The sequence below is a fragment of the Triticum aestivum genome, chromosome 2D, assembly GCF_018294505.1.
Source record: "Triticum aestivum cultivar Chinese Spring chromosome 2D, IWGSC CS RefSeq v2.1, whole genome shotgun sequence".
In the NCBI taxonomy this organism is placed as follows: domain Eukaryota; kingdom Viridiplantae; phylum Streptophyta; class Magnoliopsida; order Poales; family Poaceae; genus Triticum; species Triticum aestivum.
In genome coordinates, this window is record NC_057799.1 from 308,495,928 (window position 1) to 308,510,661 (window position 14,734).

At 46.3% G+C, this 14,734-nt stretch overlaps 2 protein-coding genes across 5 annotated transcripts in view; one reads left to right on the top strand and one right to left on the bottom strand.

Annotated features, from left to right (window-relative positions):
- LOC123052868 (WPP domain-associated protein) overlaps positions 1 to 2,398 on the top strand; it is a 9,878-nt gene extending 7,480 nt beyond the window's left edge. For 2 of the 4 annotated variants that reach the window (XM_044476223.1, XM_044476226.1), the window contains one exon: positions 158 to 611. The gene's annotated coding sequence lies outside the window, so the exon portion shown is untranslated. Of the gene's footprint in view, positions 1 to 157; positions 612 to 2,247 lie in introns of those variants that run through there. The other 2 variants (XM_044476227.1, XM_044476225.1) reach the window with 2 other exon arrangements.
- LOC123052869 (N-acetyl-D-glucosamine kinase) lies at positions 1,351 to 3,808 on the bottom strand. The gene is made up of 7 exons (XM_044476228.1): positions 3,519 to 3,808; positions 3,236 to 3,383; positions 2,976 to 3,167; positions 2,643 to 2,771; positions 2,215 to 2,384; positions 1,890 to 2,020; positions 1,351 to 1,671 (listed from the first exon to the last, which is right to left on the bottom strand). The coding sequence occupies exons 1-7, from the start codon at positions 3,718 to 3,720 to the stop codon at positions 1,588 to 1,590; spliced, it is 1,056 nt and encodes a 351-aa protein (XP_044332163.1). The 5' UTR covers positions 3,721 to 3,808; the 3' UTR covers positions 1,351 to 1,587.
- Positions 3,809 to 14,734: the final 10,926 nt, after the last annotated feature.

Consider the following 14,734-nt stretch of genomic DNA (forward strand, 5'->3'; position numbering starts at 1 on the left):
CCTCTAGGGTTACACATTTCACACATGGGACTCAAGTTCTAATACACTACTGCTCTAAATTTTAGTCGTTAACTCGTCATTTATGTTCCATCACAACTGATTTTGTGTATGGAGGCTGATCGGTGCTTACTATTGATTTACCTTTGGCATTTCGCAGATAATGTAGGTTCTAAATTTTGTTGGGAGAGGCTTAGGAGGTGCTAGAAAGCTATTGATGTCATGATGGAGTAAACAATATCCTACTAAAAGTATCTGCCCAAATTGACTATGCAAATTGATAGACATTACGAAGTTGTGGGTGTCTATCAGACTGAATGTTGAAAGCCGGGGGTTATAAATAGAAGCTAGGTGCACTGCGCATAGCTTTCTGATTTCTATACGCATATGGCTAAACAAAATGTGAATACTTTGTTCAGTTGTTTCATAGTTGGCCACTCTGCAGATGGTATATTCACATGTTGTATTGTGTATGTATAAGTGAATATTGAATGTCATCTTTTTGCGAGGGAATATTGAATGACATTTACGGCATGCTTAATTCATATAATATGTGAGGGTGATAGTATTTTTGCCAGCAATTTGTATATACATGATGGTGTTCTTATATGAAATGTATTGTTTATCCTGTAGTTTTTCCCCCAACATCAAGATACATAAACGCGGTGTACCTTAGTTTTTTTTCCCCTTTTAATTAAAATTCTAGTTTTACTAATGGCCATAATAATCCTATATGTAATATACTGATGTACCATCTTGGATGATTGTGGGGGAAGCTATTTTTTCAAGAAATGGTTGTATTTCGAAATGTATCAAATTGTCTAGTTGTTAGTCATGATTGAAGTACTTTTTATTTATTAATAAGTTGTTGAAGTTACATGGTTAACATGTACCTGAGCAATGTATGTGGTTGATTGATATGACTGTCATTGTTTTGATATTTGCCTGAGCAATAGTTGACCGCATTTGAGGCAAGTGCCTGCCATTTGGCTTATTTTGTTCACTTTGAAGTACCTATATGTCTCTCTTTCAGGCATCCTGGTAAAGTATTTTGTTGCAAGAATTCTTGGCGGCTGATGACTGTTGAAAGTAGCGCCCTCTAATTAGCATTTTTGTTAGTCATTTCCACTCTACATGGGATATAAATGTTATGTTCTGTTTGTGCGTACTAGTCACTGCAGTCATGTTTGCTTGAGCAACATTTGTCTCAATCTGAGTCAAGTGATGTTATGCTTACTGGTCTTATTTGTGAACCACCCAAAGTTGTACCAGGTCAGCGATACTTATTTTGGGACGGAGGGAGTATCTTTCAGCACGTGTCATACTGAACTTTAGGTCATTCGGAGCAAGATCTCACAGAGGACATAAGCATCTTCATTTCTTTTTTTTATTGCACCTTTTCTGTCGAAAAAACTTTCAGCTAAACTAGTATTCTTTCTTTCCCTTTTCACATATTTGTGATATAAACCTTCTTGAAGACATTACAACACATTCAAAATAACTTGCTACAACAAATGCAAAACACTAGGTGATAGTGTGACACAAACATAATTTACATGAATGTGGTAGGAAAAATAAGTGCTGAGCACTTTAAGCAGCAGCCCTAAGATCACCATCCAATTCACTTGCTATAGCATTCCATGCTAGTAATGCTGCACCAACAGCTGGTTCCACCTGCAGGTAGAAACAGACATAAGCTTTCTATGAGAATTAGTTTGGACCACCATTTCTTCAACTTTTGAAACTAATCCCTAACTTTATTCCTGATGCAACTACAATCTTCTCTGAAATATTTGTTCACATCAATCATTTAATAAAAGAAGGCGGGATCGGCAGAATATTTTCAACTAGGCATTATGGTAGACCCACAGTGAGTTTGTAGTTTGGCTCACCTCGGGATGTATTGGATATGCCCCTGGATATGTCTTGGTAACACAACTTATCACTTCCTTACCAATGTCCCACCTCTGGTTTGCCTCAAGAACTTTACCGACCATAACAAGCGGAAATAGATCTTTTCCATCTGCAAAATTAGACGGTCAGAAACATGTTGAAATCTTTGTTCCTGGGGCAAAGCAAATACAGAGTATTCAGAAGTTGTATTTTTTTGTGAGGACAACAAATTTATTTTCTATTTGCTATTTTTATGGCAAGTAGCCTATATGTTTGTGGCAAGGCCTGTTATACATGTCATTCAGAAGGAAGTTCCTATTTCACCTTCTCCACTAAGCGCAAGTCTCTGCACTACAGCCTTGACACTGGAAGCTAGTTCACCAACTGAATTGTGCAAGATCTTGTTTGCTACTTCATCGCCGGCTTCGGCAGATTCTACCACAACAGGGAGAATGTCAGCAATGCGCGCCCAAGATTGATCTTCGTATGTCCAACTGTCGTGAAAAAAGTGAACAGGTAAGCAGTTGTTGCAATTTTCATGGTAGCACATTATTGCAGTTTTTCATTCTGTGCTCTCTTCACTGCTAGTTAACATTATGCTTCAGCTCACATAATGTCAGCAGATGAATATTTGAGTAGGGTTTTTTAATTGGTAACCGAACTCTGTAAGCGCCAAGTAACTGAAACAGACTTCCACTTGTTTTCACAGCAAGTAAAATAAAACAAGCTGATCGATTGAAAAGGATATTTACCCTATCAGTTCATCCGGCGATGCGAGTCCAAGGAAGTCAAGGATGTTGTTTGTGAGTACTGTTTCAGGACCCCTGCCATCATAGGCCCTCACAACTGCTGTCAATGCCTGTGCTGAAATCCCATAGCCACTGCAATACATAGTGCCACAACAACTTGAAATCAGCTTCACTAGTTGCCTCTTAACCAGTCTCCTCCACTTAAAAGATATACTAGTACCATGGAGTTAAAGACAGAGAAGAAGTACCATGGAGTTAAAGACAGAGAAGAAGTTCACCCGCAAAAAAAAAAAAAAAAGACAGAGAAGAAGTTAGAGGTGTGTGTGTGTGTCTAACCTTCCCCAGTCACCTAGCACCGGCCCTGCACCAGCTGCCCGAGCTTCCCTGCCGTCACTGGTGAAACCGTAGGCTATTGTTCCTGTCCCTGCGATGAGCACGCAGCCGTGGAGCTTGCCCATGGTGCCGCTGGCCAGTGCCGCCACCGCGTCGTTCTCCACGAACAGCTTCACATGGCTCGGAAAAATCTCCCTGGAACAGACACATGTTAATTTCAGCTTCCCCTGCGGATTTCTTGGCAGCAGGTAACAGATAAGCACCTGAGCCAGTCCAGCATTCTGTGCTGGTCGATGGGGTGGTTGACGCCGGCTACGGCCAAGCAGACCGCGCACACGTTTGATCGTCTCCGGCGAGCCTTGTGGAGAGCCTGCGCCATCACTCGCTCCAGCGTCTCCCTCGCCTTGTCCTCTGAAGAATTTCAAGCCAACAAAATTAATGGCAAAGCTTTGATCGTATCTCGAAACTTATCAGGTGGAAGTGGAATCCAGGCCAGCGTTGATGTGATCGTTGGATGCCAGGTGGGGGTTGTGGTGCTAGGAGTACCTCCTACGGAGTTCTGGTTGGAGCATCCGGCGACGGCGCGGGCGAGGACGGGGAGCGGGTCGGCGAAGGGCATGGCGGCCGGTATGCAGACGCAGACGGTGTTGCTGGCGCCGCCGTCAACGCCGAGGACGACGCTGCACCCCATGCGCGGGCTCTGGCGGTCCTCCATCTCCCATATGTCCCTAGTGGTATACCTCTGCATCCTCCCTCCCTCCTTGGTTGGCCAGACAGACAAAGGTAGGTATATGCTCTTCTCCTCCTTCTAGGCTCTCCCTACCAAATGATGCAGCTCGATTGGTGACTGCAGCTTTATGTAGTGGGTGCACTAACAAGTCGCATCTAATGGCGACATGTTTCGTCGAGGAGAAAGGGACGTGGAGGAGGAGGAGGGAGACGAAGGTGACGCATGGAACGAAATTGCAAGGGCGGCTGGGTGTCCTGTCCGCACGCGCGTCCAATGGCGCGACGGCCGAGTTGTTTAGGGACACGCCCTCCTCTAGTAATCTATGTGCTTTGTCATTTCCGGCCAAAGTTACAGTTCGTTACTGACAGCACTGGTATAAACCCTGGATTTTACCGGACAGTTCGCTGCCAAAAGTTACAGTTTTAGGGGTGCTGCAAGATTTTTGCTGTTATTTGTAACTTTTTGCCAGCTGCGCTCTTGATTGTATCTCTTGACGGTGCCGGTGATGGTACAACCAGTAGAAAACTCCAAGCTCTCGTTCTTGGTAAAAACGGGCGTGGATGTTGGACATGAAAACGTAAAGGTTTGCTTCTGTACCCGCTAATTGAACGGAAACACCTCTGTTCACCCTGTTGATCTCTCCGCGCGCGTCAAACCCCTCCGTTACCATACCAAACGCCTTTGATCAGACGGCCCGAAGCAACCCAAACCATAGCCTAGTTTTTCAACATGGCCCTTGTTGCAATCCTTTGAGCAACATGGGTCTCTTCCACACCGAGGACTCACCATTTTCATGCATGCCACGTGCCTCATGGGACTTATCTCCTTCCTCCTCGGCCTTTCGGCGGCCCATCAAGCTTGGGCGGTTATAAAAGGCGGTTGTTAGGAATTGAACACTAACCTCTCCCGCTCCTGGACTCCGTGACTATGCCACCGACGAACAACCACGCCTCCTTGCCAGTTCATCGGCATTGCACCGGTAGGTACACCGTTCGTGAGGACCGACGGAGTCAAATTCGACGGATTCAGGGTAGGGGGTCCGGAACTAAAGGTCCTAACACGATGGTAACAGGGACAGAAGTTCTTACCCAGGTTCGGGCTCTCCTCGGAGATAAAACCCTACGTCATGCTTGTGTTTTATTATGTTGGGGTAGAGTACAAGGTACAGATCGAGATCGTTATGTGTTGTCTACGAGCCCTACCCCTTGGTTTATATAGGTAGCAGAGGGTCTAGGGTTACATCCTAGTCAGTTACGTACAAAGAAAATGTGTTGTAGACGACTTCTAATATGTTGGAGTATACGCCTTTGGGACCCTTCCTTTCATACGCCATGGGCCACTCGACGTGGACCATTGGTGAACCGACATGGGATCCTCAGTCCGGCCTACCTGGTCAGGAGACGACATGGTGAGAGACCCCCTAGCTGGGGTCTAAAGGCTTGCTACTAACAAATTTACTGTATTGTGACAGTTAGCTTTCGACTAAACACCGGAACGTCAAAATACATAAAATAGCAGATAGGACTTTAAAAGTTTTACATATTTCTACCTTGGATTAACCAGATAACCTACTAACAATGGTGCTTAGAAAACCTAACTCTACTACGGTGTGTTGTAACAATTAGCTTTCGGCTTCACCCACCTGAGGTGCTTAACCAGATAACCAGAAACACAATCGTAGAGGTGCTCCTGTGACACCCTTAGCTGAACTGACGGAGCCATAAGGAGCAAACTTAGGAGCGAGGCAACCCAACTTGATCATAGACTCAATGCACGCGATGGAAAAAACGTTTGAGGAAGCGATCACATGCTCCGTGGAGCATCATGATGTTGTAGTTCGGGCTATAGTAGTCCGCAAGTACCTCCTGTGGTACCTGCCTGTACGCTGCTAGGAATATGACCAGAGCTGGTAAATTATTGAGCCGAGTTCATCATAGTCAAATCAAACAAAGGGCAAAAGAAGCTTATATAAGAGACCCTGAATATGCGGTAACTACCTTTATTTAATCTGAACTAACAAAAGGTCCGATGATCGAGCTAAACAATAACTTAAATGGAGTAAAATTAAAAACGAGACTAGGTATGAGAGTGCCATAGCGGGGTGATGTTCAGGGGTTGGGCTCGTCTTCCAGCGCCTTTGTGTCTTCCTGCTGCTCCCGCTGTCTCGTACTCCTCGCCCAGCCAAGGAGTACCACGCATCTAGGCTCCAATGGATTTTCCTTCTCGCTTTGGGCTCCTTGTCTAGCCGAGGAGCGCCACATATGGTGACCTGATCTGCCATTGATAGGCATCCAATGTGTTCCGTAGCCCAAAGGGCATGGCAGGGAAGTGAGGACGGCGAAACGGTGGGGGAGGCCAACCCCCGACTAGGCTCCGTGAGGTTGCACTGGTGATGTGCAAAGTACGTGTCCAGAAAGCCAAGGATATAGTGCCCGAGCGTCGTATTGGATACTTTTCCAATACGTTGCGAGGGAAGTGATTCCTTCAGGCATGTGCTGATTGCGTTTTTAATAAAATGGTACCAGGGTTTATACCTGATTTGTACCATGACTGGGTTTGCCACCCTGTCCGAAATTTGGACATCTTGGATCAAACCGACCATGGATAGCTTGGAGGTTTTTTTGACCAAAGCCTGACGCCTGGGCTTCGAGGTCTGTCATAAATCATGATGCCCGTTCTTCTGGCCTCAGACCGTGTACCATGTTAGGGGTGTGCTTCGCTGACTCCCATGGGGTTTATGGCACATTTGTTTGGTGCCGAGGAAAAGCATCCCCATTCTCACGTTGGAGGCCGTGGAGCATGCCTTCCTATTTGGGGTCTAGGTCGGATCCTGCAGAGGTAGCCATTGGCCGGTCCTCAGGGTGTATCTAACGTGTGTCAGAGTTACCGATAGAGTTATCAGGTGTTGCCCTAATTCACTTTGTGGGGTTAGAATCGTCTAGCCCGACCTTGGTTCTAAATAAATCCTCGACAGCTTGAGCTTCGGCCTCAAAGGCGGTGGTCTGCTCCTTGGTTTGGAGCGATCGTTCTGCATTGCGCAGATTGTGATGACGCCCTTGGGGCCTGACATATTCAGTTTCATATACGCGTTGTGCGGGACGACATGAAATCATGAGAACACCGTCCGCTCGAGCAGTGCATGGTAGCCACTCCTAAAGGGACTACATCGAAGCTGGGGTCCTCGATACGGTAGTTATCAAGGGTGCCTAATACTAAATCAAGCGTGACCCTGCCAGTACACGGGCCTCCATGCCGGGGATGATTCCCTTGAATTTGGTCTTACTGGGCGGAGTCGAACTGCATCTTTTTTAATGTGTCAATGTATATCGGGTTGAGGCTGCTACCGCCGTCCATGAGGACCCTAGTTAGGTGGAAGCCATCAACATTGGATCGAGGACCAATGACGCGTTTCCACTGTGGCGGACACTCATCGGGTGATCTCAACAATTGAATGTGATCGGAATTTCTGACCATGGATTATACTTTGGTTCTACGGGCTCCACTGCGTATACCTTGCGGAGCTTCCGCTCCTTTTTGGTGACGTGGGAGGCATAAATCATGTTAACGTCCTTCACTTCTGGAGGGAACTATATTTGACTGGCGTTGCCCGGCCTAGGTTGCTGCCCGTCCCTGTTGTCATCATACGCGGTTGGTTCCTGCTATGGTTGCCGGTTCCGGCCTTGCGTCTTTCTTAATGACCAAACAATTCTGGTATGTGTGGGATGTGGGCTTGTCCGCGACAAGGTAGTCAGAGTCGGGATTTGGAGTCGGGTCGATTTTTCTTCGACAGAATCGAGTCGTGGAATCGAGGATTCTACTAGATTTACCCAAATAAGATATTTTGTATCCACAACACAAATTTATAGGGGTTTTATAAAGTTTTAATACTAAATATAGAGCAAAAAAGTACACATCAATGCTAGTTGTATCCCACTTCTTTTCATGGCTAACCTACTATCTAGCTTGCATGTATGGAACATATATGAGAGGGAAATATATAGAACATTTAAATTTTCAACACACGAAATTTACTTAGGAGGTTTTTTTAGAGTACGTGAATAGTTGGTCACTTGTATAGCTGCAGTGCTGAACCTTGAAGGGTCTTGCTCTCCTTCTCTGATCAATCTTGACACATCCTCCTTCTCACACCAATTCCATTCGGCAACAAGCCTGATCCTTAGTTTTGATCTAGGGTTTATGAGGGCTAGATCAAAGGTGTCAACGGCGAAGTTCTTAGGTTTGCGAGGGAATAAAGGGTTATGAGGCATGTGAAAGGGGGTTTGGATGATGGCATACTACTCTGGTACAACTAAACAAACGGCTTAGATAAATTAGTAGAATCGGACATAGTCCATAGCATAGTCAGGATTCTACAGTTTTGTATAGGATTCTATGATTTGGATCGCGACTCAAGATGGATTCTACCTGATCCGGATTCATAGCGGGACTTGGATCAACATGCTTCCATAGGGTTGTGAAGTCGTAGGATCCTAGGAGTCGAGTCGAGATTCTGACTACCTTGGTCTGTGGTACCGGGGTGGATGGCGCAAGGTTGGTCCAAAACTTTCTCCAACTGAGAGTTATCGCCTCTTCTCCCCTGGAAAGGCTTCTTCTTTGACCCGCTGCCTTGATGTTGATTGCCAAATTCGACATTGACCTTGTCGTCCTTGGCATCGTTGTCGCTTCTGTTGCGATCCTTGTTCCTCCGGTTGTGCGGCGGCTTCCTGCTCCCATCACGCACTCCGGATGTTTCTGGGTCTCCATTCTGGCCTCTCTTCTTTCCAGGTCAGTTATCCTTGCCGGCACAGTCTAGTCATCATCGGCGTGAGCTCATCCATCGTCCTTGGTTTGTAGTGACTGAAGTCTCTAGAGAGCCATTCATCATTGATGTTGTTCCGAAACATCGCGTGCGCTTCGAGGTCGCTGCAATCGACTATCTTGTTTTCTTTGTAAGAAAACAATTCCAGATGTTGTGCATAGACTTGCCTGGCTTATATACTATGAGGGCCAGGTCATCGGCATCTGGGAGTTTGACATACGTGCCCTGAAAATTTGCCATGAATTCATCCTCGAGTGCGTCCCATGTGCCGATTGATCCTGGCGGCAGGGTGTGCAACCAGTGCCGAACCGAGCCCTTCATCTTCAAGGGCATGTATTTTATGGCGTGGAGGTCATCGCCATCTACCACGTGTACTACGAGGATATAGCCCTGGATCCAGACTGTAGGATCAATCGATCCATCATATTTTTTGACGTTTATGAGCTTGAAGCCCATTGGGAATCTATGGGCCATGACTTCATCCATGAAGCAGACCGGGTGCGCTGCACCTTGGCTAAGAGTGATGTTGATGGCGTGACACACATCGTAACTGCCTATGTCCCTGTACTTGGAGTAGTTACGCTGGTCTCGATACTTGGCCATCTAGGTTAGCCGTCCCACTTTCTCAACGGGTGGGTGCGGGTGCTGCTTGGTCTGGTAGATGGTCCGAGGAGCTTGGACTTTTGGCGAGGGAGGCCGCTTGTCTCTGGTGTGGAAACTGGAGCTCGGCTTTGTGTTTCCCACATCATCAGATGGAGCGACTCTATTGCGTCGGCGTTCTTGTACCTCGGGGGTGCGCATGCTCGTGTCGTTCCTTCGTCCGTCAAAGCAGGGAGGGTAGTTCTCCGCACGCCGGTGCAAATCCTTGGCCCATTGGCACTTGGATATTGTTGCCCGCCGCGTCCAATTCTTTGAGGAGGATCTTGTGGTAGCTTGGTAGTGGCTTGTTAGCTTGCACTTGCTGCATTTTGGCCTTGAGTACCTCCTTGGCCTGAAAGAGTTTGTTCCATTGGTTAATCAGGTATTTCTCTTTGTCACGAAGTCGTTGCTTTTCATCGGTTATCTTGTTGGCGGTGTCGAGCAGCCTTAGCCTTAATGCATCGTGGTTGGGACTGCCAAGTGACTTGTTTAAGGTGTCCTTGTGATCGGGACCAAGGTTGTTGTTGGGGTTGTTGGCATTGGTGCCATGTTATCATTCCCACCGTTATTGCTACCGTTGCCTCCCCCGGCCATTGTTATCATTATCGCCTCTGCCACTGTTGTCGTGGGGAGTATCTACCACGTAGATGTCGTAGGTGGAGGTTGTCATCCACTTCCTCGTTGGTGTGGTGGTTGTTTGCAGGCGGGCCGAGGACTCACTGACCTCCTCGTCCATGTCATCGGTGTCGTCGGATCCGCTTGCGAGGACTTTGGTTAGGTTCTCCACATTGGCGACGAGATGGGTGGTGGGTGGGGTGAAAATTCTAACCTTTCCCGGCGACTCTCAGATCTGATCGTAGACCAAGGTCTAGTCGTCTGATATTTCGAGCCTTTGAATCCGATCTAACATCTTGTTCAAGAGAGATTTCTCGCGCTCCTCTTGGGCCCGATCTGAAAATGGGGCAACCGAGAGCTTCAAAGATCTGATCTAACATGGATCTAGGTTCTTCACATTTGGCTAGATCTGTCGTTTTGGCCTCGAGAGATGTTATCGGGGCCTGCCTGAGGCCGGGTTCGAAGTAAGACTCCAGCTCTCATCCTGGGCTGGATCTAACATCTGGGACAAGATGAGTGTCTTATGCTGGTCCTCGGTCTAGTTTCAAGCCCAGCTTATGAAGACCAGCTCTCTGCGGGAATCCATAGTGTATTCCATGTTTCTGCTGACGATTCGGCCTGGAGCAAAGGTTTCGACCTGGCCTAGGTGGCCAGTCGAATTGGCGAAGAGCGCGATGCTGCCGAAGACAAAGATCTGCCCGGCACAGAGGTCATGCCGATGACGATCTGCTCGTCGATCTTGCTCCCCATCGAATCATTGCGACTGCTTAACAAGACATGTATCGGCCATCAATGACGGACTCAAATCCGGCGGATCTCGGGTAGGGGGTCCCGAACTACGGGTCTTGACACGATGGTAACAGGGGCACATGTTTTTATCCAGGTTCGGGCTCTCCTCATAGATAAAACCGTACGTCTTGCTTGTGTTTAATTGCTTTTGGGTGGAGTACACAGTATAGATGATCTACCTCGAGATCATTGTGTGTCGTCTACGAGCCCTACCCGTCAGTTTATACATGTACCGGAGGGTCTACGGTGACATCCTAGTCGGTTACATACAAGGAGAATGTGTTGTAGATGACTTCTGATATCTTAGAGTATACGCCAAGTCTTTGGAAGCCTTCCTTTCATACGCCATGGGTCGCTTGACGTGTGTAGGATCGGAAGTATGTCTAGAGGGGGGGGTGATTAGACTACTTGACCAAATAAAAATCTAGCCTTTTCCCAATTTTAGTTCTTGGCAGATTTTAGCAACTTAGCACAAGTCAAGCAATCAACCTACACATGCAATTCTAAGAGTATAGCAGCGGAATGTAAAACAATTGCATATGAAGGTAAAGGGATGAGTTTGAAGGAGCAAACGCAATGTTGACACGAAGATTTTTTATCCGTGGTTCCGATAGGTGGTGCTATCGTACATCCACGTTGATGGAGACTTCAACCCACAAAGGGTAACGGTTGCGCGAGTCCACGGAGGGCTCCACCCACGAAGAAGCAACCTTGTCTATCCCACCATGGCCGTCGCCCACGAAGGACTTGCCTCACTCGGGTAGATCTTCACGAAGTAGGCGATCTCCTTGCCCTTACAAACTCCTTGGTTCAACTCCATAATCTTGACGGAGGCTCCCAAGTGACACCTAGCCAATCTAGGAGACACCACTCTCCAAGAAGTAACAAATGGTGTGTTGATGATGAACTCCTTGCTCTGTTCTTCAAATGATGTCTCCCCAACACTCAACTCTCTCTCATAGGATTGGATTTGGTAGAAAGAAGGTTTGAGTGGAAAGCAACTTGGGGAAGGCTAGAGATCAAGATTTATGTGGTTGGAATGGAATATCTTGACCTCAACACAAGTGTAGGTAGTTCTCTCTCAGAAAATATGTATTGGAAGTGTAGGCATGTTCTGATGGCTCTCTCCACGAATGAAGAGGGGGTGGAGGGGTATATATAGCCTCCACACAAAATCTAACCGTTACACACAAATCACCAAACTCGGTGGGACCGAATCATGAAACTCGGTCGGACCGATTTAGTTCAAAATGTGAACGTTAGGATTCTCGGGGGGACCGACTGGATAAACTCGGTGGGACCGATGTCATTAGGGTTAGGGCATAACATAATCTCGGTGAGACCGATTACACAAACTCGGTGAGACCGATTTTGGTAATAGTCAAACAGAGAGTTGGTCAGGCAAACTCGGTGGGACCGATTCGCTCATCTCGGTTGGACCGAAACGTTACGAAAGGGAAACAGAGAGTTTGCATTGCAATCTCGGTGGGACCGATCGCTCATCTCGGTTTGACCGAAATGTTACGAAAAGGAAACAGAGAGATTACAACCCCATCTCGGTGGGACCGAGATCCCTATCGGTGAGACCGAATTGATTAGGGTTTCTGGCAGTGGCTATGATAACTGAACTCGGTGGCTCCGGATATGAAATTTTGGTGGGGCCGAGTTGGACTTTTTGGATTAGGACATAGTGGAAGTGAGAAAGAAGTGGAGGGTTTTGGAGCATATCACTAAGCATTTTGAGCAAGATCCTCATTAAGCAACACCTCGTCCCTTCTTAATAGTATTGTCTTTTCCTATAGACTCAATGTGATCTTGGATCACTAAAATAGAAAATGTAGAGTCTTGTGCTTTGAGCTTGAGCCAATCCTTTGTCCTTAGCATTTTGAAGGGTCCACTTTCTAATCCATGCCATGCCAAACATTGAGCTTTCCTGAAATATTTATCTTGGCATAGCATTAGCTCAATGAGCTATATGTTGTTAGGAATTACGAAAACCACCCAGGGATAGTTGCACTTTCAATCTCCCCCTTTTTGGTAATTGATGACAACATATAGATCAAAGCTTCGACAAATGATAAATAGATAAAAAAACATTGTCGCTTTGAGAAGTATGTGATAAGCAAGAGCTTCCCCTAAATTTGTGCATTATTTAAGATTTGCTTTTGAATGCAAATGCACAATCGATTAGGATCATGGGTTACTCTTCCATGTCACATACATCTTGGTGGAGCGCTCAAAATGATAGAGATTAAAAACATGCACTCATCACCAAGCAAAGTGAATGATCATAATATGATATAAGAGATATCATTATCCAACAAGCGTTAAAGGTAGTATATGATCAAACACATGATCAAACAAGTATCTCACAAGGACACAAAGTAGTATCACACAAGCACGCAATAAAGTTTCAAACCAAACCAAATAAGTGCAAAGAGAGATAAAACCAACACTCTCTCCAAACTTATGTGTATCCAAAGCAGCATCTGGGATCTCTTTGTACATGTTGGCCATAGAGTTGTGGTCTTTCTTCTTCTTTGCATAGATATCCAAGTCATCCTCATGTTCTTCAGGAGCATTGATCAATTGAGCCCATTCTTCAACTGTAGACTGGTACCTAGTACCCTCAGACATCCACACAATCCTTCCATCTGGATAGAAGTGGGCAGTGGAGTACAATTGCATAATGAGCTCATCATTCCACTTGGTGAACTTCTGAGCCACAAACTTATCAACTCCACATGCCTTGAAGCTATCATATACACCAGGGAAGTGATCCTCATTTTCCTTGATGAATTCCCAGTCAACCCATCTCATGTCACACACTATGGGCTTCTTGTCAAGCAGAATTGTCTCATAGAAGTCCTGCTGTTCCTTAGTGTGAAATCTATAGTCCACAGCAGTCCTTCTCCTGGTAGCATATGGATCAGACTCTCTCCATAGTCTCAGTCCTGAATCCTTCCTGATTTTCATGTTCTCTACAACTGGGTGTGCATCATTGTGATCAGGGATCTTGGGCTTCAGCTTCCTCAACACAACAGAATCATCTTCTTCTTTAGCAGCAGCTTGAGGCACTGGGGCCTTGTTTTTCTCTTCAGCAGGGATGTTCCTAGTGCTCCTCTTGGGTTTTGGCTTTGGAGCTAGAGCAGCAGCCTTGGGAGCAGCTTTGGGCTTAGATGGAGCAGCCCCTGATCTGATTGCATCTCCCATGAGCTTCTGAGCTTTGGGTGCTGGTGCAGCATCCTCTTCCTCTTCCTCTTCTTCAGAATCTCTCATCATTGATGGCTTCCCAATAACTCTGGCAATGGTCTTCCTGACCCTTTCTTTTCTCTTCTTGCCATCTCCAGTTTCCTTGGGTTCAAGAATGAACTCCATTGTTTCTCCCGTGGCAACATTTCTTGGCTTAGACATGGGTTGTCTTCTTGCTGGCATCTTTGCTTTCAGACCTGGCTTAGTTGCAGCAGCTGAGCCATACTCTTTCTTCAGCACTTTCTTCTTTGAAGTGGCTTCATCTTCAACACCACATAATCTTCATCCTCAGAGTCAGAAGTTCTCTTCTTTCTTGTCCTGGTGGCAGCATTTGGCAAATTGCTTGGAGTGCTCCTGCTGCCATCATCATAGCTGCTAGAGGGACTAGTGCCCTCACTCAACTGAACTTGTTCCTCTGACTTGTTCTGGCTGTCACTTTGGTCAGACATCTCTGCAAATACTCTGACAGCAGACCCTGTGAATGGGTTATAGATGAGGTAGAGTAGATGAGCATCACAAAGTACAGGAGTTTTTGCAAAAAGGATGACTTAAAAACTTAGTTTTAGTTCTTCACAGAAAGCATTTCGGATCTACCGATTTGTAAACTCGGTGACACCGAAGCAGCTTTTGGAACCTAAACTAGTGAACTCGGTCAGACCGAGTCACAGTTCGGTGGTACCGAGACTGCTAGGGTTTCACAGAGAATCGAACTCGGTCGCACCGATTTGCAATTTTCGGTCAGACCGAAAACGCATGTGCTCTGGCCTAAGCCAAAATCGGTGAGACCGATTTCTACAACTCGGTCGGTGCGAAATGAATTCGGCGGAGACCTAACCCTAAATTTTCAAATCAAAGCTAATCTACGGGATGATTTCGCTGGACAGGATGATTTCAATCATGGCAAAGCAATGTGCTAAG